Source organism: Linepithema humile, chromosome 3 (assembly GCF_040581485.1).
Source record: "Linepithema humile isolate Giens D197 chromosome 3, Lhum_UNIL_v1.0, whole genome shotgun sequence".
NCBI lineage: Eukaryota > Metazoa > Arthropoda > Insecta > Hymenoptera > Formicidae > Linepithema > Linepithema humile.
Genome location: NC_090130.1, coordinates 12,456,175 through 12,482,332, shown reverse-complemented (window position 1 = coordinate 12,482,332; position 26,158 = coordinate 12,456,175). Strand labels below are relative to the sequence as shown.

Here is a 26,158-nt window from a genome sequence, read left to right as displayed (position 1 = left end):
TTTTTAAGTTTTCAATTTTTATTATTAAAAATAAGTATCGAATAAAAAAACTGCAAATAGAAAAATTTTTCGTCTCGTCATTCTCTACAAATATATATTTTAAAAAAATTAATTTTGCGACTTTCAAAATTGACATGCTCTGAGACGTTTGGATAATACTTTTACGCGTTTTCGAGCGTTCGGCGAGTTTTTTGATCCGCGTCCTCAATTATATTAATACATACATCTTGAAATCATACGAAAATTTTCGTATGATTTCAAGAATAGAGGCCCAATAGAGTGTATGTACTTTTACAAGACTTCTAAAAATTTCAATACGATGAAAGTATTACTCAGTGTTAATTTTTTTAACATTATTTTCTTTTATTTTAAATAATATTAATTCATTCCATGCGATTGCATTTTTAGAAATATTAGTGTTAACAAAATGTTATAGAAAACTAGACATAAGAATAAAAGCATTTTTAATTTCTTACATTTACTGATTACTTATAATAATATACTTTCCATAATGAGCAAAATACCAATTATATAAAAGCATTAAAAGTATGCTTTTATAATGTTTTATTTTATATTTGGTTTGCATTAATATTTTGAACAATTTCGCGCATTGAACGCACGCACACAAGCGAGAGCCGATAACGTTACGCGTCCGTGCGCGTCCGCGTGTGCTCGCGCTGTGATCGGAGCCAGCTGATATAGCTGATTGTCAATTATTACGGGAAGAAAGTTTTCGTTGTTGTGACACCGCGTGATTAACTCGTACATACGTACGTACATCAAGAAGTAAAGTGTTTAGTGAGTAAGAAGAAAGAAGATAGTGAAAGAAGAAAGAAGAAAATGGGGAGGAGATATAATAAAACGTTGCCGTTAAATCGTCCACGGCTATCATTAAAAAAAGGGCCGCGAGAAAGGTTAGTAACTATATATTTAAGGAATTGTTGAATTAGAGATTACAATGTTTTTATTGCTTTCAATGTTTTCTAAACTAATTGTATTTTCTCTTACTTTTCATTACTATATAACTTTATTTTAGTAACTCAGACAAGTAAGCCTTTTTTATAAGTCTACGTAGAAAGAAATAATAAGAAAAAAATGTGTCACTTTCATAATCATACAAAATCGTTCATTAACTTTTTAATGCTTATATACTACATTACATCATTTTTATTCAATGTTATTTTACTTTTTACATATTGCATTATTACATTCATTTCTTTTGCAGAATATAATCTATCAATTAAATAGAAATAATTATAAAATTTTATTGTATTTTTATTTTACATTTCAATTATTTAGTTTTGGACAGATATTTTTGGATTAATAATTTTATTTGTAATATTTAGTATTATAATTCTTCGATATCCTCTTCTTTTATGATTTTAAAATAGTTTCTTTCAAAAAAGATCAATGCATTTTAACTGTAACAGTGCTTTTTTATGATCACCCAATATTTTCAACAAGATAGTGCAGCAAGATAATGCTACATGATAAGATGTTCAGATTGCAAGAAAATATTTCATAATAAATCTATGAAGAAAAATGGATTAGAATTCGTAGTTCTACATGTTGGCCTCCACACTGATTTCATAGAACACCGCTTCATTTTTTCCCTTATAGAAGTTTGTGAAGGATAACGTGTATTTGCAGAAAAGGAATAATACATTTGATTCATCATAAATAAAATATTCTCATAATTAATATTCTATATAAAAGATAAGATAATCGACAAATAAATAATTTTCAAAATATTACACATTGTAATTACTGATATTGTAATTGCAGATGAAAAATAACTTTACTTAAAAATGCTACACATTGATGGCTTTATTGCAAAAATGATATACATTATAATTACAGATGACATAATTTTATTATTTCAATGCTAACATGTTCCACCATGACATTTCAAACTTTTTGTAATATGTTTCCTCATATTTTTAATAACATTATTAAGTTGCTCTAGTTACAATAAAATAAGCTGTAGTCATTCGTCCTTCCAAGTTATTTTATGTAAAAATTTTATTTTAACTTGAGCAATTTGGAAATATTATGGAAAATATAACAAAACGTGTTATAAAACGTTTTAAATGTCAAGGTGAACATGTTAGCATTGAAATAATAAAATTATGTCATCTGTAATTATAATGTATATCATTTTTGCAATGAAGCCATCAATGTGTAGCATTTTTAAGGAAAGTTACTTTTCATCTGCAATTACAATATCAGTAATTACAATGTGTAATATTTTGAAAAGTATTTGTCGACTATCTTATCTTTTATATAGAACATTAATTATAAGAATATTTTATTTACGCTGAATAAAATGTATTATTCTTTTTCTGCAAATACACATTATCCTTCACAAACTTTTATAAGGAAAAAATGAAGCGGAATTCCATCAAACCAATCAGGTGGCCAACATGTCGAACTATGAATTCCAATCCAGTTTTCTTCATAGATTTATCATAAAATGTTTTCTTGCAATCTGACCATTGTCTTGTTGCACTATTTTGTTGAAAGTATTAGGTGATCATAAAAAAAGCACTGTTACAGTTACAATACATTGCAATTTTTTTAAAGAAAACATTTTGAAATCATAAAATAAAAGGATATCAAAGAATTATAATAGTAAATATTACAAATAAAATTATTAATCCAAAAATATCTGTCCAAAACTAAATAATTGAAATGTAAAATAAAAATACAATACAATTTTATAATTATTTCTATTTAATTGATAGATTATATTCTGTAAAAGAAATGAATGTAATAATACAATATGTAGAAGGTAAAATAACATTCATTGAATACAAATGGTGTAATGTAGTATATGCATTACAAAGTTAAGAAACGATTATGTATGATTATAAAAATGACTTATTTTTCTCTTATTATTTATTTGCGTGTAGACAAAAAGCTAATATGTCTTTGTTACCTGAATAAACCTGTACAGTAATAAAATATAAAAATTATATAGTAAAATTAAACATTGAAAGCAATATGGACATAAATTAATAATTACATAGTTAAAATATTTAAACAAATTTTCCAACATATATATATGACAAGTCCACAGTACTAATAAATTATAAATCCAAAATAAGAAGAGACAGGCTAAAAGCAAATTCTTAGTGTGCTGATTAACTTTATTATAATTCATTTAACATATATATTTTTTGGTCGTGTATTTTATTCGACCATCTGCAGTACAAGTTTATGCAAAATTAAATAAGATAAAAACATTGGGTCAATATGAAGTCACATAATATATTAGTCACATAGTAAATTGTTCCCACATTTTACAGACTTATGTCTTTTATATCATCGGTTAATGATGTAGTAGCATAGCTAATTTCCTTATCATCATTAAAATAATTCCGTTAAATAATACTTGTAAGTAGCTTTTGTCTGACGTCTTCGTATTATATTATGTGACTTTATGTAGACCTAATGTTTTTCTTTTATTTTATTTTGTATAGACTTGTACTGAAGATGGTCGCATAAAATATACGATAAAAACGTCTATGTTAAATGAATTATAATAAAGTTAATCAGCACTAAGAACCTGCTTTTGACCTGTCTCTCCCTTTGGAAATAAATGTATTATAATAACAAAATGTTATCCTTTATTAATAACAAAATGTTAGGAATGTTAAATATACATATCATGATTTAATACAGATTAATATTATTTCTTTCCAGACGTCAGTTGAGGATACAGGTGCAAAATCCACAATTACTGGAAGAGACGCTTGTTAATGGTTCTGATAACGAATCATCATGTCAATTGCACGACAAGAGAGATTCAGAAATCAGTACCGAAGCAATGCAATGCCTCAAACAGGTGCAAAAAGGTAAGTGCAATGAAAATATAAAGCCAGAGGCGAATGAACCGTGTGCTGGAAGTGAAAAAAAAAGACCAGAGGCGAATGAAACGTGTGCTGGCAATGTAGAAAAAAGTCCAGAGGCGAATGAAACGTGTGCTGGCAATTTAGAAAAAAGTCCAGAGGCGAATGAAACGTGTGCTGGCAATTTAGAAAAAAGTCCAGAGGCGAATGAAACGTGTGCTGGCAGTTTAGAAAAAAGTCCAGAGGCGAATGAAACGTGTGCTGGCAGTTTAGAAAAAAGTCCAGAGGCGAATGAAACGTGTGCTGGCAATGTAGAAAAAAGTCCAGAGGCGAATGAAACGTGTGCTGGCAGTTTAGAAAATTTAAATGTCCAACATTGTGAAGATAACAATTATTTTGTTATTGAAAGCAGCCTTCCGGATATAAATGATATCCATGAAAGCATAGTGGAAAGCCGTCGCATTGTCGATATTTCTTTTATGTGGAATGAGATTCATAGAACCTTTGACAACCATGCGCGAGGAATCGAGTGCCAATTTAAAGATTGGAAACTCGTTAATTCTCGTCGTTGTGGATTACTGACGCAGTTGTTCTTTAAGTGCCAAATGTGCCACTATAAAGCCAATATTTGGTCAGAATCCACAGAACCTGAAAAGTTAGATCTCAATAAAGCTACTGTAGCTACAACTATAACAGTTGGGAATGGTTATGCCCAACTGGAAGAGTTCTGTGCTGGTATAAATATCCCTTGCATGTCTGAAAAGACTTATATCAAATATCGAGAAGATATAGTCGATGATTTTCAAAAAACAGCCATGGAAAGTATGAAAATGGCAGGTGAACTTGAAAAACAACTCGCCCTCGAGAGGAATGAAACAATAAATGGCATTCCGTATATAACCGTTGTAGCGGATGGTAGTTGGATGAAGAGATCGTATGGCAACGCCTACGATTCACTGTCTGGTGTTGGTGCCATAATTGGTTACCGCACAAGAAAAGTACTCTTTATTGGTATCCGCAATAAATTTTGTACGGTGTGTGACATGGCGGAGCGAAATGGTTTCGAGCCACGTCGTCATAAATGCTATAAAAATTTTGACCGCAAGGCTAGCTCTACAAAAATGGAAAGCGACGCCATTGTAGAAGGCTTTAAAAGTAGTCTTGAAATGCACGGACTGATGTATAGAACAGTTATTGCTGATGGCGATAGCAGTGTATATCAGTCCATACAAAATAATGCACCGTATTGCGAACAAATGGTGACTGTTAAGAAAATAGAATGCACGAATCATTTGCTTCGTAATTTTTGCAAAAAGCTAAAAATTGTTGCAGAGACAGTTCAATCGAAACAACATAGGACACGTGGTTTTGTACAGCTACGAAATGTTGTAAAAAACAACATTTTAAAAATGCGAAAAGAAATGTTAGAAGCAGCCACTCTACGAAGGGAAGAAAAAGTACCTCACCATAGCAAGGCTACGGAATTACAAAAAGATATTTTGAACATTCCTAGCCATATTTTTGGTGAGCATAAGAGATGTAAAGAACGCGGCCGCATATGTGAAGAAAACCATGATAAAAAACAGAATTATGTGCCGTATTTGAAAGCTCACGGTTTATATCAAAAAATTGAAAGTGCTGTTATGTACTTGAGCGCTTATTCCGATAGTTTGTTATTAAATTTAACAAACAATCCTGCAGAATGGTTTAATTCGATAATCTGCAAAGAAATAGGTGGAAAGCGCATAAATTTCGGCCTCAGAGGTTCATACAATGCTAGAGTTGCGGGAGCTGTTGTACAGCATAATACTCAGCAAGTTCTTACACAGTAAAAATTTGTGCGTCCATATGTTAAAATTTTCTTGTGTTACCATGTTTTGATTACTATTTCAATGTAAAATTAACATACCACTGATATGTTATTATTTTTATAACACTTTCATGTGTTACATTTATGTCAACTTTATAAATTAACACTTTGTGTATGTCTCTTAGAAATGGAATATTATTTTAAGTACTTTTAACACAATCATTTTAAATAATCAACATGTCTCAAAGTTAATTTAACATTCTAAAAGACGTTGAAGTAAATCTTCAAATAATCATGTTAAATTAACTTTGACACATGTTAATTATTTAAAATGATTGTGTTAAAAGTACTCACAAAAATATTCCATTTTTGAAACATACACAAAGTGTTAATTTATAAAGTTGACATAAATGTAACACATAAAAATGTTATAAAAATGATTATTTGATATATTTGAAAGTAAACAGATTTACTAAAATCAAATGTTTCTATCAAAAATAGCTTAAGTTAAAATAACTACTGTCTTGTGTTAATATAACATAAAAACTAAATGTTATTTTTTTTCTTTTTAAGTATTCGTATGTTAATATAACTCAAAATAAAATGTATTAATTTACACTAAAAAAAGTTATATGAAATATATTAACATAAAAAGCTGTAATATTAACAGGTGAAATATTTAATACAACATTTTATTTATTCGATACATTGGTCTACGAAAGATGGCAGTTGTGTATATCGTTAGTCTGCCCGTATCGTCTCTAACGACTCGTCAGTTCTGTTTTGTTTTGTTCCGTGTGAGGTCAAGCAGGATAACATACGACGCTACATTCTTCCTCGTGGGCAACGTTATTAGTTGTGAATCTATTTATATTAGACTTTGTTTCTGGCCATATCTCGCTCGTTGTGGGAAGGTATTAATTAAAAGAAGAAGAAACGCTACATTCTCGGCAGCATTTTATCTCGTGATTTTAGTAGGCAACTTACTTGCAATTACTCGTGAAACGAATAAAGTGAAACAAATAAAATTGAGGTGTCATTGAAGTTAGTATTGTGGATTGAAATATATTGTGTGTACGATTTTCTCATTTTTCGACTATTAAGCAATTTATAGTTTATATTTTTATTAAAATATCTTTTTATTTAAAAATTGTATGCAAAATTTCATATCATTTTTCATCTCTGATGTCATAGTTCAGTAGTGGTATGAATATTCAAAAGCCTTTAATTCTTATTTATTAATTATTAGAATGGCGGATAACGATCTCAGTTCATTCCCTGAGCCTTTGCTACAAAGCACTTATTATAATCCATCAAATGGAATGAGTTTTATTTTTGAATATAAAAATCAAAGGCATTGGGTAAAAGTTCTTTATCCATATACTTATGAAATGTTTGAGGCAAAAGGTATTATACAATTTAAATAATATAACACGTTTCATATTATTTGGATTGATAACATTTTTCCTTTTGCTTACAATTTTTATTTCTTATATTTTTTTAGCAAAAGAAATATTTTCGAATTTAAAGAATAATGAATTTAAATTCTACGATGAAAAGAAAGCTTTACTAACAGGTGAATTTTTAATTGAACACATTCAGTTTTCCGGAAGAGGTGCTATTATTATAATTGAAGTAGATGAACCAGTTGTACAAGGTAAGTTCTTTATTTTTATGTTAAATATAAGTTATGCATATGTATAAATCTTATTATTCACACACACACATATATACGGCTATTTTTTTATAGATTTAGATTATTCAACAACCCCAATACCAAGTTCTTCCTCTAATTTAACTATCGATACTTCTGAAGAAGATGAAGCGCCAGGACCTGTTCAGCAAAATATATATAATTTATCATTTTTACATCAACAAGAATCAATGAAAGAAGAAATTATTACAAAAGAAGTATTAAAACATTATTATTTTATATAATTATAATATATTAAAAAATATTTAAAGATAGATTATTTAATATGATCTCTTATATTATAATTTTTAGATCATCAGAAAAGTTATTTTAGAGAATCCGTGTGGAAAAGACATTTTTGAAGAATATAATACGAAGGGATTTTTAAGTGAGACAAGTAGAAGACGGATAATTAACATAGTGGTTACTCAAATGCTTATTTTGAAACAAAAATTAAAGCGTCCATTAACTTCATTAGATAAATGTCAGTTTGCCAAAATTATAGTAGAAATTTTCCCAAAATTACGAGATCCGGAAACTGCATTAGGCTATGTAAATACAAAGCACATTTTTTAAACAGTATTGAAATATTCTATAATTTTAGATAAAATTTTTTTACATTTATTGTTTATTGCTTTTTAGGAATCTTTTTACGATCCAAAAACTAAAACAGGCTATTTAGCAAATAGGCTTTCCAATGTAAGAAGAGGTGTAAAAAGAAAAAGAACGTGTAATGAAGATTCTGAAAACAATAGAAACGATCTAAACGTTACACAGGATGAAAATGAAAACTTAACCCAAGCTGAAATAGATGATATTATTCTTTTTCTCAAAAGTGCCACACAGGATCAAAAATTACAAATTATTTCTAAACATAAAGACATATTTCAGTACAGAAGAAAATTTTGTTTAAATACTAATTTCTTCGACACATTTCCAAGATTCATAGATACACCTGAATTGGTAAGTAATTTCTTAACAAATATGTTATATACATATGTAAAATATGAAATATATAACATAATATAATATATTTGATCGTATATTTATATTTTCAATCTAATTTATAATATATAAATAAAATAGTTAAAATTCTTTATTATAATAATTCTTTATTTATAATTGACTTTTCTAGATTGAAGAAGAATACAAACTATTATTTCCCAAATATGATGACTTCTTCTTAAAAGAATTTACCAACTTTTGTGAAATTATTTTGAGAATTTTTTCTAAGCCTGACTATGAAATACATCCTTCAGTAGATAAATTGGGAGAAGGTAATGAGTATATTTACAATTAATGTTGTTTTATTTACAATTAATTTATATTAATTTTTATTAATTTATATTATATACAATTTTATTTACAATTAATATAATATATATTTACAATTAATGTAAATTTGTTTTATTTAATAATTTGTATAAAAAGCAACATTTATCAATTTGAGAAATTTTTCAGCTTGGGATAAACATACACGAGCTATTTTAGCACTATGTCGACTTCTTCCTCCAACAGCTAGAGGAAAAAATAAAGCTGCAAGAGAAAAATCCACTGCGGTTTTGGAAAAAATTATTTTATTTAAAAAGGTATATAGAAAATAATAATTATTTATATATTTTTATATACTTTATAATTTTAGTTATGTCAGAAAAGTCATTACATATTGGTATAATGCTACATTTTTTTGTTTTGTTCTAGAACGGTACGCCTTTAGAATCAAGGGAATCAGAGTCAAGAGAAAAGATTCAACCACGTTTAGTCGCCGTAGGTTCAACCAAAGCAGCTGTGGCTCAATACTTTCTAAACGTAGACAACAAGTTCATTCTACTTCATGCGCAAAATTTCGTGAAGGCTTTTGACATTTTGTTTAAAAGTCATTTCGTTTTTCATACAGAATACGATTCGAATCTGGTAAGTTTCTACAGATTTATAGAAACATATTTTTATAAAATAAACAATGGTCCCGTAACTCCACGTATAAGAGAAGTATATACACTTCTACGAAACCAAATGGATACATGAATTAATTTTATTTCTATATTTTAACTGTATTATTATTGAATTGTACACTTATAAGGTACTCTGAATAAGTTATACTGATTAAAATTGAACTTTTTGGTTTTATTAATTGAGACATTCATTTTTAAGATGCCTTATATGTGTACAAATTGTACTTATGTTGGAAATTCAATTAAGGAATTATGTCGACATTTAAGAATAATTCATTCTTTCTATGAAGGTTCACAATTAAATTTAAAATGTTGTTTTTTAAATTGTCCTTTTATATTTAAAACTTATTCGGGATTTAGAAAGCATTTAGCTAAGTGTAAACTAAATGTTGAAGAAGTTTGTACTGTAGATGATTCAAATAATTTGACAGAAATTCCACCTAATTATAGTTGTAATACTGATGAAAATTTAAATATAAATAATAATAATAAGTCGAATACAAACATTAATAAGAATTTAAATACAGATGAAGATATAAGTACAAATATTCTTGATGATATTTCGGAAGATATCACACAATAATAACTTTTCATTTTTTATACAAAATTTATATTCTTTTGGCATACCTGATACATCGATTGATAAAATATTGCAATGTTTATCTCAACTGATAAATTCTGTATTCGAAAAATTTTTGGATAATGTAAATGAATCAAACGTTATCTGTTGGGAAATTGTATCAACATTTTTTAATTCTTTTGATAGGTATTTAACAAAACATAAACGTAAAAAAAAGTACGAAAAATGTATGGTAAAACCAATAGAAAAAAGTTATGGGGTTTGCATAAAACAAAAGTTTGATTCAAAATTTAAAATGTATAAAACTGTTCCTCTAACTTGCACATTTACTTATGTTCCAATTATTGAAACCTTAAAATTTTTATTTAAAAATAATTCCTTTAAAAAAATAATATTTAATTCCTTCAATAAAAAGACCTTAAATTGTAGTACATACAATAATCTTGTAGATGGTGAAATGTATAAAACCAATAACCTTTTCCATAATTCAGAAAAATTAACTATTGAAATAGAAATATTTTTTGACGACTTTGAAATTTGTAATCCCTTAGGTAGTAAAGCTTTGTCTCATAAAATTGGGGGATTTTATTTTGTAATATGCAATTTACCTCCTCATTTCAATTCTAATTTAAACAATATTCATTTATTAGCTTTGTGTTATAGTAAATACATAAAAGATTTTGGTATAAATTCAGTTTTGGAAGTAATTGTAAAAGATTTAAGAATTTTGGAAACAGAAGGTTTTTACATTGAAGGAGTTGAATATCCAATAAAAGGAACTTTAGCGACATTAAGCCATGACAATTTAGGAGGAGCAACGTTATATGGCATGGTTGAATCATTTCAAGCTAACTTTTTTTGTAGAATATGTCTCATGCATAAAAATTTTACTAAAATAAATTGCAAACAAGAAGATATTCTTTTGAGAACACCTGAAAATTTTAAAAATCATATTCAACTTGCGATTAATCATTACGACGATAGTGTATATGGAATTAAATTACGCAGTGCTTTAAATGATTTAGAATTTTTTAAATTTGGAATAAATTTATCAGTTGATATAATGCATGATTTTCTGGAAGGAATTTGCCAACTTGAACTTAAATTGTTTCTAAAATTTTTAATACAAGAAAAATTAACTTCGATAGAAGAAATTAATGATAAAATAAATACTTTTGATTACGGTCTTCAAAATAGAGCTAATAAACCTAGTCCAATCTATCTTAATAAAGCAGGCCATTTAATAGGTCAAAGAGCTGCCCAAACTTATTGCTTATTAATATTTTTTCCTTTAATAATCAGTGATATTACAAAAAAACTTGATCATAGCACAAATTACAATAAATGGAAAGTAATTCTTTTGTTAATAGAAATTGTCAAAATAGCATTTGCTCCTATACTTCATAATATTTTGATGACTGATTTTGAAAATCTAATCGAAAATCATCATAAATTATTTTTAACTGAATATAATACTCATTTAAGACCAAAACATCACATGATTACACACTTGCCAACTGTTATTAAAAGAATGGGTCCTCCAAGACATTTTTGGACTATGAGGTTTGAAAGCAAACATAATTACTTGAAAGATCTTTCAAACAAATTAAAAAATTTTAAAAATGTTTGCAAAACTCTTGCTTTCCGTCATCAACAAGATATGCTATTTAAATGGAACAATTGCAATATTTTTGAACTTTTTCCTTTTCTTAAGAAATGTAATGTTACTGCAATAGGAAGTACCACATATTTTAATGTTATTTCAAAGTTCTTAAATTTAAAATCTGATGTAAAAATATGTTTTGGAAATTCTGTCAAATTATTTGGAAATGAGATTGAAATTAATAATTTTATATGTACTTCTTTTCATGAGCATTTGCCTAATTTTTCTAAGGTAGTTTCTTTATTTGTATTTGATTCAAAACCTTATGCAGTGTGTCAAAGTTACAAAACTTTTTCTGTTTGTAAAAAATATTTAGGGTACATAATTTTAAAAGAAAATGATAATAAATATTTTGTTTTTTCTTTATTACAATTAAAACATTTAAAATCATACAAGATGTACGAAATAGAAAATACAAATATGTTAATTACAGAATATTTTTTGTGTCCTTAGCTATCTAAGTCTGTACATATATAAGATTGTATATGTATAAGGTTGTATAAAGTTGTATGTACATGTACAAGATTATATAAGGTTGTATGTACATGTATAGTAAAGATTTATGCAATATAAAAATAAAAAAAATAAAAATAAAAGTATATTTTATTCTTATTATAGTATCCTTTTCTAAAATACTTGCATAAAGTTGAATTTATATATTTTAATATCCAAATATTAGGGGAAAGTACACAGTAAAAAATAAAATGTTAATTTTAACATTTTTTGCATGTCCCAGAAAGTCCACTTTAAATTTTAAGTTAAAATAACTCTTATTCATTGTGTTACTTATTGACAAATTAAAAATGTTAAGTAATTGACACAATGTTTTACATTTAGTTTTGTTATTGTGACTTTAAATGTGATGTGAAAATTACATATAAATTATTTAAAAACTACATAAAAGAGTAGTTACAATAATTCATAGAAAATGTTAATAGAACATTTTCGTTCGTATAATATGAATAAAAAAATTGATTCATTTTAACATAATTCTTTAGTTATCTAAAATAGTAACATAAATAATATGTTAATATTTTAACACAAAAAATATGTAAGTTTTAACATATATATATATGTAACATATATGTATATGTTAAAACTTACATATTTTTTGTGTTAAAATATTAACATATTATTTATGTTACTATTTTAGATAATTAAAGAATTATGTTAAAATGAATCAATTTTTTTATTCATATTATACGAACGAAAATGTTCTATTAACATTTTCTATGAATTATTGTAACTACTCTTTTATGTAGTTTTTAAATAATTTATATGTAATTTTCACATCACATTTAAAGTCACAATAACAAAACTAAATGTAAAACATTGTGTCAATTACTTAACATTTTTAATTTGTCAATAAGTAACACAATGAATAAGAGTTATTTTAACTTAAAATTTAAAGTGGACTTTCTGGGACATGCAAAAAATGTTAAAATTAACATTTTATTTTTTACTGTGTACGGAACTGCATAAAACCATGGGTAAGGATGTTCCTGCAATAGTTGAGAATTTAGAAAAACGACGGCAAATAAAAATTGCGAAAACCAAAGAAATTCGAAAAGTGCATGGCAGACTAAAAAAATTCAATCGACAGTCAGGAACGGATTGTTATTATGGCCCACAGTCACAAAAACCAGATCTTCCGCCTGACGTATACGAACAATTACAAGAAAATCATTTTCTAAAATTGGATGAAAATGCAAAAAATAGGCAAGAAATTGAACTACAAACAAGAGACCAAAGTAAAAGTGATCTATGGCATTCATTGAGATGTCAAATGTTAACGGCATCCAATTTTGGAACTGTATGTCGTATGAGACCAACAACGTCTTGTGCAGCGACTGTGAAAAGTATTTTGTATCCTCCACATATTGACACCTCAGCCATGCAATATGGCCGCGATATGGAGGAAGTCGCTAGAATAGAGTTGGCTGCAAAACTAAAAAAGAAAATTAATCCATGCGGATTGTTCGTTGATAATGAATATCCATACTTGGGTGCTTCTCCTGATGGACTTATTGATGAAGATGGTCTAGTGGAGATTAAATGTCCTCTATCAGCAGAGAATTTTACAGTTGATGAGGCTATACAAAAATTGCCTTTACTGAAGGGCATATTTGATAAAAAAAATACTGATAACATGAATCGGAATCATCGATTCTTTTATCAAGTTCAAGGGCAGTTAAATATTGCGCAGCGAAATTATTGCATTTTTGCAATATGGACCCCAAAAAGTCTAAAAACCATACGTGTTAATAGAGACTACGTCTTTTGGGAAAAAGAAATGGCACCTGTCTTAGAACGCTTCTATTTAGAGTGTATGTTGCCAGAAATCTTAGACAGTCGGCATAATAGACATATGCCAATTAGAGATCCAAAATATATTACGGATGCTAAAGAACAAGCATATAAAAAGAAAAATTGTCACGTGCAAAAAAATAAACGTTCCAACGAAGATGAAAACATTTTGCCAAAGAATAAAAAATTAAAACAGAAAGTTTTGTCATCAAACGCTACAAGCATTGCTGCTGCTCTGGATATGGAGCAAGATAATGATTGCATCTTAGTCAGTTTTTCAAAGAGTAAACACAATCTGACTAAAGAAGAAATAGCAAAACGTAAAAAAGTTTTAGATGATACAATCATTCCTCTTTCTTTGGTGAAAGAGAATGTTCTGCCCGTACAGAGTAAACTGAACGATGATTCGTTAGACACATTTTTGCGCGTCGTTAGAGAAACTTCTTGTTTCGAAACGCAAAGTGTTCAGTACTTACAGTTCCCTGAACTAATAACAGCCAGCGATAGCGATAACAGCTTACAAATAATCGGAGGCAACTGTACAGATCACTGGCGATGTATTTTCTTTGATGGTTCCAAACTGCATGTGTATGACAGTTTACCTAACTGTACATACGAAAAATTGGCAGAAAAGGAAAAAAATTATATTCGCAAACGTTATCCAAAAATAAACGTAAGCGATATAATATTCGAAAAAGTCCAATCACAACCGGACAGTACATGTTGCGGAATTTATGCAGCTGCTTTTGCTACAGCAGTAGTTTTACGAAGAAATCCTTGTGAGGACAAATATTCTAATGACGTAGAGCGCATGAGACGTCATTTCATGAATATAATAGAAAATAACGAGCTGTCACTTTTTCCCTCACAATAAGTGTTTTTCGCAACATGGTGTTCAAAATAAAGCTGTTTAGTTTAAAATAAAATAACATTTTTTAATGTAATATCGATAATACTCGATATGTGCCTTATTCGCACTTTAAAAAAATATTCACACAGTTGGTGTGCAAAATCGGAGAGACGAAGAATAAAAATAATGGTTGCGTCTCACGAGAATGGGCGGCGGATGGGGCCTATTCTATATTTTCTGTTTTTAATATTTTTAAAAATATTAATAAAGCCAATGTAACATCAGCTGGCAATTTGTAAAAAATAATGTCAGAGGCGATTTAACGTGTGCTGGCATTGTCGATTAATAAAGCCAGAGGCGATTTAACGTGGGCTGGCTATTAGAGAAATACGTATTTATTTTTCTTTTGTAATTGATTACAAAGAACGTGATGTGACTGATCTGTATCAGAGATATCAACTCGAGCTCCGTGCAACAGAACTACATGAGGGATAGGGCCTCCACCATGCGGACATCACACAAGCAAGAATCGCTAACGTCACGCATTTGTGTGCGCTCGGCGCATTTGGTCGTACGACACAGCTTACGAGAAATGCTAAGAAGCGTTTCTAATCGAGTAAGGCGAGTCGGTAGAATATTATATCCCGTCTTTGAGACCTACTTTTTGCAACTCTTTTTCCGTATTTCTTTCTAACAGTGCACAAATGATTACATAATTTTTTTTGCTAAAAAATATTTAATATTTATTAAAAATATTAACATGTTAAATTAATAACTTTAGAAAGAAATACTGATTTGTTATTGTTAATAGAAAAATAAAAAATAATTACAATTTTGCAAAAAAATGTAAGTGTTTAACATACACGAATATTATTTATAAATATAAAATTATATTTTTTAAACATTTACATTTGTAAAACACTTATTTGTTAAACACTTACATTTTTTTGCAAAATTGTAATTATTTTTTATTTTTCTATTGACAATAACAAATCAGTATTTCTTTCTAAAGTTATTAATTTAACATATGTAAATATTTTAAATAAATATTAAATATTTTTTAGCAAAAAGAATGATCTAATTATCATTTGTGCACTGTTAGAAAGAAATACGGAAAAAAAGTTGCAAAAAACAGGTTTCGAAGACGGGATATAATATTCTAGCGACTCGCCTTACTCGATTAGAAACGCTTGCTTCTTAGCATTTATCGTAAGCTGCTGTCCATACGACCAAACCGCCGAGCGCACACGGACGCGATTCTCGCTTGTGTGGTGCCCGCATGGTGGGGGTCCTTCTCTTCATGTTGCTCTGTTGCACGGAACTCGAGTGTGCATCTCTGATCTGTATATATGTTATCGGAGGATTTGAATGACTTTCGCACTTCTTTCCTCAACCAAAATTTTATTGCAAGGCCATGATATAATGTACAAGGCAAAATAGGCATATGCAAAAGGTCTAATAAATAATGGTAAAATATTTTATTTGAAATATATATATTGTTACGCCTGTGCTTTTCGCCGCTGATGCGGCGATCGATAATATCGATCGGTCCGTCAGCTGTAACACAGCATCAGCGGCGAAAAGCACAGGCGTAACAATATATATATATATTACTATACATTGAACTGGAGAAAAATGTCATATGCTTTCCTTATTTTTATTCTTATGTAATAAATACAAAATAAATAATTTAATGAATCAATTAAATTAATATATACATATACACATGTATTGAATACATACTTATCTTTATTTTGTATTTTGTACAATGATTGAAATAATATATACTCATTATTTCAGTCATCGTATAAAATGCAAAATAAAGATAATTATATGTGTATATGTATATATTTAATTAATTATTTATTTATTTTGTATTCATTACACAAGGATTCAAATAAAGAAAGCATGACAGAGTTTTTCTTCAGTAAAATTTATAGTACTATATATATATTTTTAAAATATTATTTTCTCATATTTCAAATTCATTTTTGACTCGTATATGTCTGTTTCGTCTCGTACATATTGTAGCCTTGCGACGGAATTACGGCCGAGAAAAGAAGCGCGAGCGTTGTTTACAAAACATCCGACGATACCATACACAGACACAGACCACACGTCAGTGTAGTGTGTTACCACTACACAAACAAATACGGCACACGGACTTATGCCGATAATATCACTCTCATTTTTAGTTCCATCGAAATGATGGCGCTTTCGCGTCGGAGTTCGTCAGGCACTCCAGCATCCTCTTAAACCAATTTTAAAGTGTGGCAGCACATTTTCTTCGTAAAAGGAAGCTCTAATGAACATTGAGCCGTTTATTAGAGGAGTAGGGGTGTAAAAATGTATAAGTATTGCGCGACCTATTTTTTGAATAGCCCCATATTACTTTTAACATCATTCTAATATCTTTAAATTTTAGAGAGAATTATTCCTTTTGTTTGTTTCAGCGTTTTCAGATAATGAAAGTGCAGAACTGTCATTAATAAGAAATGACCAACAGTGTGCAAGGAAAGAAAAAGTAATGAGCAAAAGAGATAAAGGTAAATTTAACTTGATCATTTAAACACCTCGCTATGTTCCGTTGGCATTCGGTAATGAAGAATTATGATGAAATTAAAAACATTTTAATGTTATTTCAATTTGAAAATAATTTTTTTCAATTTTTTTTCTGCATTTTTTATATAAAGTTGTATATAAATTGTTTGTACATATAATGTTTTGATCTCATATTACATTACAAGATTAATAGGTATTTCTTTCATATTTACATAATAATTATTCTTTTCCGAATCTTTCAGTGATTTTAAGCAATAAACGGGCAAAAAGTTCATTTCATGACGAACAATCTCTGAAGAAGAAAAAGAAATCGAGTACTACAGATAAAGGTAAAAATTTTAATATATTTTATATTATATAACTTTGTTGATCTTTTTTCAGATCTACTTAATATACTGAACGGTTTGGACGATTAATCTTGAATACTATATTATTTTGTTATATTACTTTTGACATCATTCCAATATCTTTAAATAAGAATTATTCCTTCTGTCTGTTTCAGTGTTTTCAGATAATAAAAGTGCAGAACTGTCATTAATAAGAAATGACCAACAATGCGCAAAGAAAGAAAAATCAATGAGCAAGAGAGATAAAGGTAAATTTAATTTGGTCATTTAAATTTTTATAAAAAGTTGACTTATTTTGTTTTCTAAAGAATCAATGGAAAATACTATGTCCGATACTCGTCCGATAACTTCCAAAGCAATGGGATCAGCTGGGGACTCTCATTATTCTTTCACATTTGACGAGAGAAAAAAATATAGTAATGACGGTAACGTTAAGTCCATTCTCTTTAACATTTTACTCCGGGCGATTCTGAATATATGCGTACATGTGTACAAACTTTGTTAATCTTTTTTCAGATCTACTTAATGTACTGAACGATTTGGACGATTAATTTTGAATACTGTATTATTTTGTTTTAGATTTAGCACGTATAACGTTATCAGGGTTTAGGAGTGTCATAACTCAATTGACAAATAAGGGGTGAAATTCATGAAATAAAGACAATACTGCAATCTCAAAAGAGTTATTGTCCTGATACGCGGGGTACGTTTTCTGACGAAAATTTTTCGGAAAAATACGGATTTAGTATTCCATTTGAAACACTGGACGACTTCTTGACATTTGACAAGGATCTGAAATCAAGTGACGAATTTCGAAAAGATTTTGTAAATATATTTAAGGCTATATTAATTGTTTTAAGGGAGAGCATCTCACAGGCTGATATAAATAATACATTTTATTTTTCATTATTACAAAACATTTTTTGAAATTAAAATCAAATAAGTAATCGAACAAACTTAGTCTAAAGAACATCTTCTTACAAAGAAAATTCATCTTAATTAGTTTTTAATGGTTATACTGGTACAGCTTGTATCCTATGCGCAGTGATAATTAATAAGTTAGTGATACATTTTGTCTGATTCAAATATATGAAGATTTTAGCGTAAAATGTGCACAAATATATGCATTCTTTCTTATAAACATACTTACCACTAATAATCAAAAGTGTTATATAATTTAGAAAATGTATAAAAAATGTAAAAAATTTTTAAATAATTTATGATAAAATTAAAAAGTATTTTATAATGTTACTTAAGCAGCCTGTGAGGTGTTCATTTTTAATTAAAAATGATATACAGGATGTCCCAATTCGCACTTTAAAATAACGGGGGTTTCCTTATAAAAATTTTAGATTTCTTCTGAACAATTGAATCTGAGGCATGCTTTTCAAGAAAATAAATCCAGATCTTTCAAAAATTAAACAAATTTAAACAAATTTATTTCTTGCAAACTGTGTCTCGGATTCCATTTATGTTACAAGGACAAATCATATTACATTGTCATAAGAAACACTCTCTCCAGATTTGTTTTGGTTGCGAATTCTTGGATACTCTGTAGATTTTCTATACTCATTGAATTCATAATTCGTTTTTCAGAAATTGAACATGTGAACATCAATTGATACCAGTATGGCGTTAGTGAGATCTCTAACTAGCGTATTAAAGAAATACTTAGTTAGAGATCTTGCATTGAAATTCACGGCAGTTAAGAAGGTCGACGGCAAAATATTATTTAAAAATACAACCATATGTTCTTGCATAAAAGGTAATAATATATAATGTAATATATATCATATATATATAATTATAATATATTTATAATACGGATATATATATATATATATATATATATATATATATATATATATATATATATATATATATATAATACAGATCTGAATCAAGTTTTTCTTTAAAAATTTGAAAAAATAATACATTTATTTCACATTTACAATGTCTATTTTTGTAGAAGTCATCAATTCGGAATACTACAAGAAAGATGAAGCAGTTATTACAGATCAAATATTTTTTAAAATCCTTGGATCCATCTTCAATAACGCGAAAGACTGGGAGGGGCATCGATTATTAAGACAGAATAAAAAACGTAATAATAATGAATTGAGCGACATCAATGTTTAATTGACACATTAATGTTTATACATTAAAGGAGCATTATTATATGTAATCAAAAATAAAAAAATTTTTAAACCGCGCTAGTACTTTTTCAGGACCTTATCAGTACCTGCTAGAAACCCTACTAGTAACTATAGTAAGCCTTAGAAATAAGCAGGCAAAAATAGGGCGTCTCATCCGGCCCTGACAAGAATAGCCTGATCAGGCATTAGACGTTCTCGACGTTACATTTAAGATCAGAGCCTGATAACGTTTCCCGATGAGCGCCTGATCAGCCGTTAGGGCACCCTGATAATGACTCTAACAGGGCCCTTCTACAATTTCTGCTCGGGAACCGTCAATAATATTCCAGATATCGTCCATCTGTTTCCAGTAAAAGAACAAACATTAGCTGAACTAGAACAGTGGCTTAATGTCAATGCTCAAAATAAAAAAATATTGGTGTGGCTTTAAATAATTAGAAAGTCGAATGTGTATATAGTGATAATTGATAGTTATTAATACTTTTGTAACGATTATTCAAATTGTTTTAGATTATGGAATTGAATCGCGTCGGGGGCTTAAATGTTAAAGATGTTACGAGAAGAATCATGTACAGAGTTTTCACAAATGAAGTTGGAATACTATATTCTTGGGAAGGGGCTAAAAAAAAGAAATCCTTCAAAAATCTAGCGATAGCTTCGGTCATTTTGAGTAATCTTTTTTTTTGCATACGCATTCTATTTTAGAAAAAAGTTTTTGTTTCAAATGTGATAGACTATATCTTAAAGAATATGACTAATAATTATATATTTTTTAATACAGTTTGTGTTATACTTTTATTTTGCTATTTTGTTATATTAGGTGCTGTTCGATATTGCAAAAGCACACCCGATTCAACTGAAGCAGAAGTAATCAGTTTCATCAAATCCTGGTTAGTTAGATGCAAAGATCGTATCCGCAATGTTGCTAAAGATGACGTGAACTATGTAACAATCGAAGAGAACGACGACGTAACGATGAAAGAAGTTTAAACAAAGAAGTATTTATTGTTATACTAAAATCTACATTTATTACAATAGTTACATTTTTATTTTATTAATTTTTATTTTAATTGTATTATGTATGTTATGGACAAAGTAATGAATGAGGAATTATGCATAATGCCCGAGACCAGTCGGGCAGAGTGATAATTATTTGTTAATTTATCGCTTTAACCAGGCAATATAAATAAAAATAAATATAAATAAATATATAAATCTATATATATATATATATATATATGTGTGTATTTATTTATTTATTTATTTATTTATCATTTTGTCCGACTAGTCGCGGGCATTATGCATAATTTATCATATGCCTCATTTATCATTTTGTCCATAACAATATTTATGAGCGGTAGTGTAATAGTAGACGAGTCTAAACGTCCAGTGTTAAGACATAAGTACTAATTGTAAGTACATTTTTAGTTCAATTTAAAAGTTTATATTTTATAAATATATATGTGATATTGTTTATATATCTCTCAAAGGTATACAAAAATATACCTGTAATCTTTGTTAAACGTGCAATTTTATTTTTAAAAATGCGAGATTTAATTTTGACGTTATAAATAAATCAAAAAAGTTTTTTTTTTATATTTTAATTTTAATTTTATTTTTATTTTTATTTTTATTTTTATTTTTATTTTTATTTTATTTTTATTTTATTTTTATTTTATTTTTATTTTATTACATATACGTCTTTAATAAATACGAATTAATTTCTATATTGTATGAAACACTCTTTTTCATGTCTATAGATAATGAGACAATTTAGTAGTTCTTTTTAAATTCAACACTCTGTATATTAGTTTTCAAATATAATTTAAATTTATATTGTCTAAACTATACTGTAAAATCTAAAAGTTTAATAAACTATTTAAATAATTTTACAAAATAAAACTAGCGCACCTTTATTAAAACACTACTTTCAATTACCACATTGATAAAAATCTATGTGCAGAATGCATTAAAGGACTATGCATATATATACTACGTGCTTTTCATGTTCATACTGTGTACATACATGTACATATTACGTACGTGCAAAAAATATTCTTGGTATATATATGCATGAACATTCTATGTACATGAATTGCACATTCTCCAAATATACATGCATGTACGTATATTGTACGTTGTCGGAATATACATGCATGTACATACTGCGAACGTGCACTGCACATCCTCGGAATATATCCCATGTACATACTGCGAACGTGCACTGCACATCCTCGGAATATATCCTATGTACATACTGCGAACGTGCACTGCACATCCTCGGAATATACCCCATGTATATACTACGAATGTACACTGCATATCTTTGGAATATACCTATGTATGAACTATGGACATCCTATGTACATACATGTGGTAATTATTTCATATACATAGGATATGCGCTTTGTATACTTTTCACATTTTCTGTATATACATAGAATATACAATATCCATATATGTATATACATAGGACGTACATAAAATGTCCTAATGTTTATTGGGCGGTAGCAGAACGTCTACGCCGGCTGCCCCCAGATAAATTAAAAGCTGCAAAAGCAGAATTTAGACGCATGACTGAGCTCGGGTTATGCAGACCTTCCAGTAGCCGTTGGGCCAGCCCAATCCATATGGTCCAGAAGAAAACGGGCGAATGGAGAATTTGTGGCGACTACCGTCGCCTCAACGCGGTAACTGTTCCGGACAAATATCCGGTACCCCATCTACACGACTTTTCAGCCAACTTGCATGGTAGAAGCATATTTTCGTCCTTAGATCTGTGCAAAGCATATAACCAAGTATCAGTAGCCAAAGAAGACATACTGAAAACAGCGGTATATATAATCACTCCCTTCGGGTTATTTAAATTTACAGTAATGACATTCGGACTCCGAAATGCCGCGCAAACCTTCCAACGATATTTAAACCAAGCGCTAAAGGATTTGGATTTTGTTTTTTCCTACATAGACGATATACTGATCGCATCGTCTTCCATAGAAGAACACAAACATCACTTACATACAGTTCTCACTAGACTTAAAGAATTCGGATTGTCGCTAAATACCGATAAATGCGTAATAGGTGCTTCGGAATTAACCTTCCTGGGACACATCAGGCACATGGGCACATGGACAGCAACAGCTGCAAGCCTACGGCAGAAAAAGTACTAGCGATTCAGAAATTCTTGAAACCAAAAACAGTCGCGGATCTACGCCGCTTCCTTGGCATGCTCAATTTTTACCGCAGTTATTTGCGTAACGCGGCCACCACGCAGGCGCCCTTACACGCGTTCCTTACAAACTTACGTAAAAATGATAAGCGCATAATTAAATGGAACATAAAAGCAGAAAACGCGTTCAATAAATGTAAAGCCAGCCTAGCCAAGGCCGCATTATTAGCACATCCATCGACAGCCGCCGAACTACGCTTAGTGACCGACGCCTCCGATTTCGCAATGGGTGCAGTTCTCGAACAGCGTCATTTTAACACCTGGAAATCATTAGCATTTTTCTCGGAAATTTACGTCCGCTCAGAAAAACTATAGCGCTTACGACCGAGAATTAACCGCAATATATGAAGCTATTAAATATTTCCGCCACTCTCTTGAAGGACGACAGTTTACTATCCTCACGGATCATAAACCGCTAGTTTACGCTTTCGATCAATGTTCAGATAAGGCATCGCCAAGACAACTTCGAAAATTGTCATTTATATCGCAATTTACCTCCCGCATCGTACACATAAACGGTCAAGAGAATATCATCGCAGATAGCTTATCACGAATCGAATCATTACGCTTACCGTGTGAAATAGAACTCTTAGAATTAGCTAAGCTCCAAAAAGATGATCCAGCTACCACAGTTATTAGAATCTACAACAACGTCGCTAAAACTACAGCGCCTTATATTAGGCTCAGACCATTCACAAATTTATTGCGAAATCTCAGGCGAATCGTTCAGGCCATATATACCTGTCTCACTCCGACGAAAAGTTTTCGACATGTTTCACACGCCTGCCCATCCTAGCGCAAAAATAACAGATCGGACCATCCGTCAAAGATACGTTTGGCCGCATATGCATCGTGATATAGCCAAATGGGCCAAAAATTGTATAGAATGTCAACAATCCAAAACTTCACGCCACGTCAAACTATTGTTTACCGATTTCACGGTTCCAGACGGGCGTTTCGACCACGTCCACATGGATTTAATTGGCCCCTTACCAATGTGCCAAGGTTTCAAATATTGCTTAACAATAATAGACCGTTTTTCTAGATGACCTGAAGCCATTCTAATAACAGACATAACCGCCCAAACGGTCACACGCGCATTCTACGATCAATGGATATCGCGTTGTGGCGTCCCCAAGGTCTTAACCACCGATTAAGGAAAACAGTTCGAAGCTAGATATTTAATGCCCTGCTTCAGTTAACCGGGTGTGAAAGAATCCGTACGACGGCATACCACCCCGCAGCAAACGGGATGATCGAACGATGGCACCGTACCCTTAAAACTGCGCTCATGTGCCACAATTCTCCTAATTGGGCCAATTTGCTGCCTACAGTTCTGTTAGGATTACGCATTCAAGTAAGACTCGATACTGGCGCGTCTCCAGCCGAATTTTTATTCGGAACCACGTTAAGAATTCCGGGCGAATTCGTTACCGACAACGACTTTACCCCAGACCCTCAAATTTTTGTAAACGATTTTCGTACTTTCATGAAAGAATGTAAACCCATACCGGTTACTCATAAGTATAAAAAACGCGCTTTTTGCTTTGAGGACTTAACTAGTTGTACACATGTATTTCTGCGAAACGAAGCCAAGCAATCCTTAGAGCGACCGTATTCAGGTCCTCACCAAATTATTGAACGAATCTCCGATAAGGTATTTGCTATAGACGTTCACGGTAGAACAATCAATGTCTCGGTTGAAAGACTGAAACCAGCTTATTTTATACAAGACGGCATAGAGACACCATCAGATAATACTTCCGTGCGTCAGCCATTAAACGCACCAATAGATCCGCCAACATTGGCACACCCAACTTCACATAAACTAAAGACCTATTCACGTGCTAAAAAACGTGTTCATTTTAGTCCAAATACTAAGTCATAAGCTTAAGTTTAGTAATAAGCATTAGATAGCTCTTAAGCAACACGAGCAATATTGTATGCGCAAGCTCACTTACATTTAAGACAAACTTGTAAACCAAAAATATACTAGTTCGTAAGACACTTCCATTTAAGATGCAGCAATATTATTTTTTTTATTTTATTTTTTATTTTACAACGTTTACACTCGGGGGGGAGTATGTAGGGACTTCGCTCCTTTTGCAACTGAGGTTTCCAATCTCGAGAGTCACACTCTCGATGGCGGTAGAAAAGTGTAGGGAGATTGCGCGGAACGCGCGGCGCGAGCGTCACTTCCTTCCGGACTGTCTAACGGATTGTATCACAAGAATAAAGTTCATTATATTTACTCTGACTACACCGCGTACATTTATTGTAGACGAGTCTTTTCCTACAATGTCCAGCGCCGTAGAGCCACCTATACGACACTAAGCCTAAATACACCGAGGGGACGGCAGGTACCTCAGAGCGGACCGTTTGCGACTGCGTTAACGCCTAACCAAAACACTCCCGCAGCCATTCAGACCCTGAGCACGGCGCCTACACCCCAATAAACATTAGGACATTCTACGTACGTCCTATGTACATACATATATGTATATTGTATATTCTATGTACATACAGAGAATGTGTAAAGTATATAAAGCGCATATCCTATGTATGTGAAATAATTACCACATGTATGTACATAGGATGTCCATAGTACATACATAGGTATATTCCAAAAATATGCAGTGTATATTTGTAGTATATACATGGGATATATTCCGAGGATGTGCAGTGCACGTTCGCAGTATGTACTGCGACGTGAACTAGCCTCGGAATCACGCCAGATCCGAGGGAGCACGCCCAATGGAAATCGGTAACCGCGGTACTCTACGATCTTCGGGAGTTAGGTAACTTACGCGGCGTCGGCAGTAAATGCACGACTCGGTAACTCGCGGTATCGGCAATAAATGCTCGATTCGGTAACTCACGGTATCGGAAATAGATACTCGATTCGGTAACTCGCGGTACTCCACGCTCGTCGGGAGCAAGGTAACTCGCGAAATCGGCAATAACTGCACGATTCGGTAACTCGCGGTACTCCACAAAATTCGGAAGCAAGGTAACTCACGCGATATCGGTAACCGGAAATGGGCGCCAGGTGCGAGTAATCGCACCGCGGTATCGGTAATTTCAACAGTTCTCTAAAATGCTCGGCCGCTCCCCGCTCAGTATATGGCAGAGGGGCGCAGTTCTTTTATTTAACGTTA

The 26,158-nt window shown here is 30.6% G+C and overlaps 4 protein-coding genes across 4 annotated transcripts; all 4 read left to right on the top strand.

Moving 5' to 3' along the window:
- The first annotated feature begins 2,844 nt into the window (after window positions 1–2,844).
- Window positions 2,845–15,500, top strand: LOC136998483 (uncharacterized). Its single transcript, XM_067351156.1, has 2 exons — window positions 2,845–5,673; window positions 13,017–15,500. The coding sequence occupies exons 1-2, from the start codon at window positions 3,830–3,832 to the stop codon at window positions 14,728–14,730; spliced, it is 3,558 nt and encodes a 1,185-aa protein (XP_067207257.1). The 5' UTR covers window positions 2,845–3,829; the 3' UTR covers window positions 14,731–15,500.
- On the top strand, window positions 5,705–12,145 carry LOC105671240 (uncharacterized). Its single transcript, XM_067351155.1, has 9 exons — window positions 5,705–6,705; window positions 6,911–7,068; window positions 7,166–7,318; window positions 7,412–7,572; window positions 7,667–7,906; window positions 7,997–8,317; window positions 8,490–8,631; window positions 8,816–8,943; window positions 9,056–12,145. The coding sequence occupies exons 2-9, from the start codon at window positions 6,912–6,914 to the stop codon at window positions 9,377–9,379; spliced, it is 1,626 nt and encodes a 541-aa protein (XP_067207256.1). The 5' UTR covers window positions 5,705–6,705; window position 6,911; the 3' UTR covers window positions 9,380–12,145.
- A 1,516-nt stretch (window positions 15,501–17,016) lies between the features above and the next one.
- LOC136998583 (receptor-mediated endocytosis protein 6-like) lies at window positions 17,017–18,787 on the top strand. The gene is made up of 5 exons (XM_067351506.1): window positions 17,017–17,252; window positions 17,511–17,597; window positions 17,771–17,863; window positions 17,924–18,040; window positions 18,195–18,787. Exons 1-5 carry the CDS (start codon window positions 17,234–17,236, stop codon window positions 18,257–18,259), a joined length of 381 nt encoding a protein of 126 aa, XP_067207607.1. The 5' UTR covers window positions 17,017–17,233; the 3' UTR covers window positions 18,260–18,787.
- A 5,465-nt stretch (window positions 18,788–24,252) lies between these two features.
- LOC136998944 (uncharacterized) lies at window positions 24,253–24,888 on the top strand. The gene has a single exon (XM_067352331.1). It carries the CDS (start codon window positions 24,253–24,255, stop codon window positions 24,886–24,888), a length of 636 nt encoding a protein of 211 aa, XP_067208432.1.
- Window positions 24,889–26,158: the final 1,270 nt, after the last annotated feature.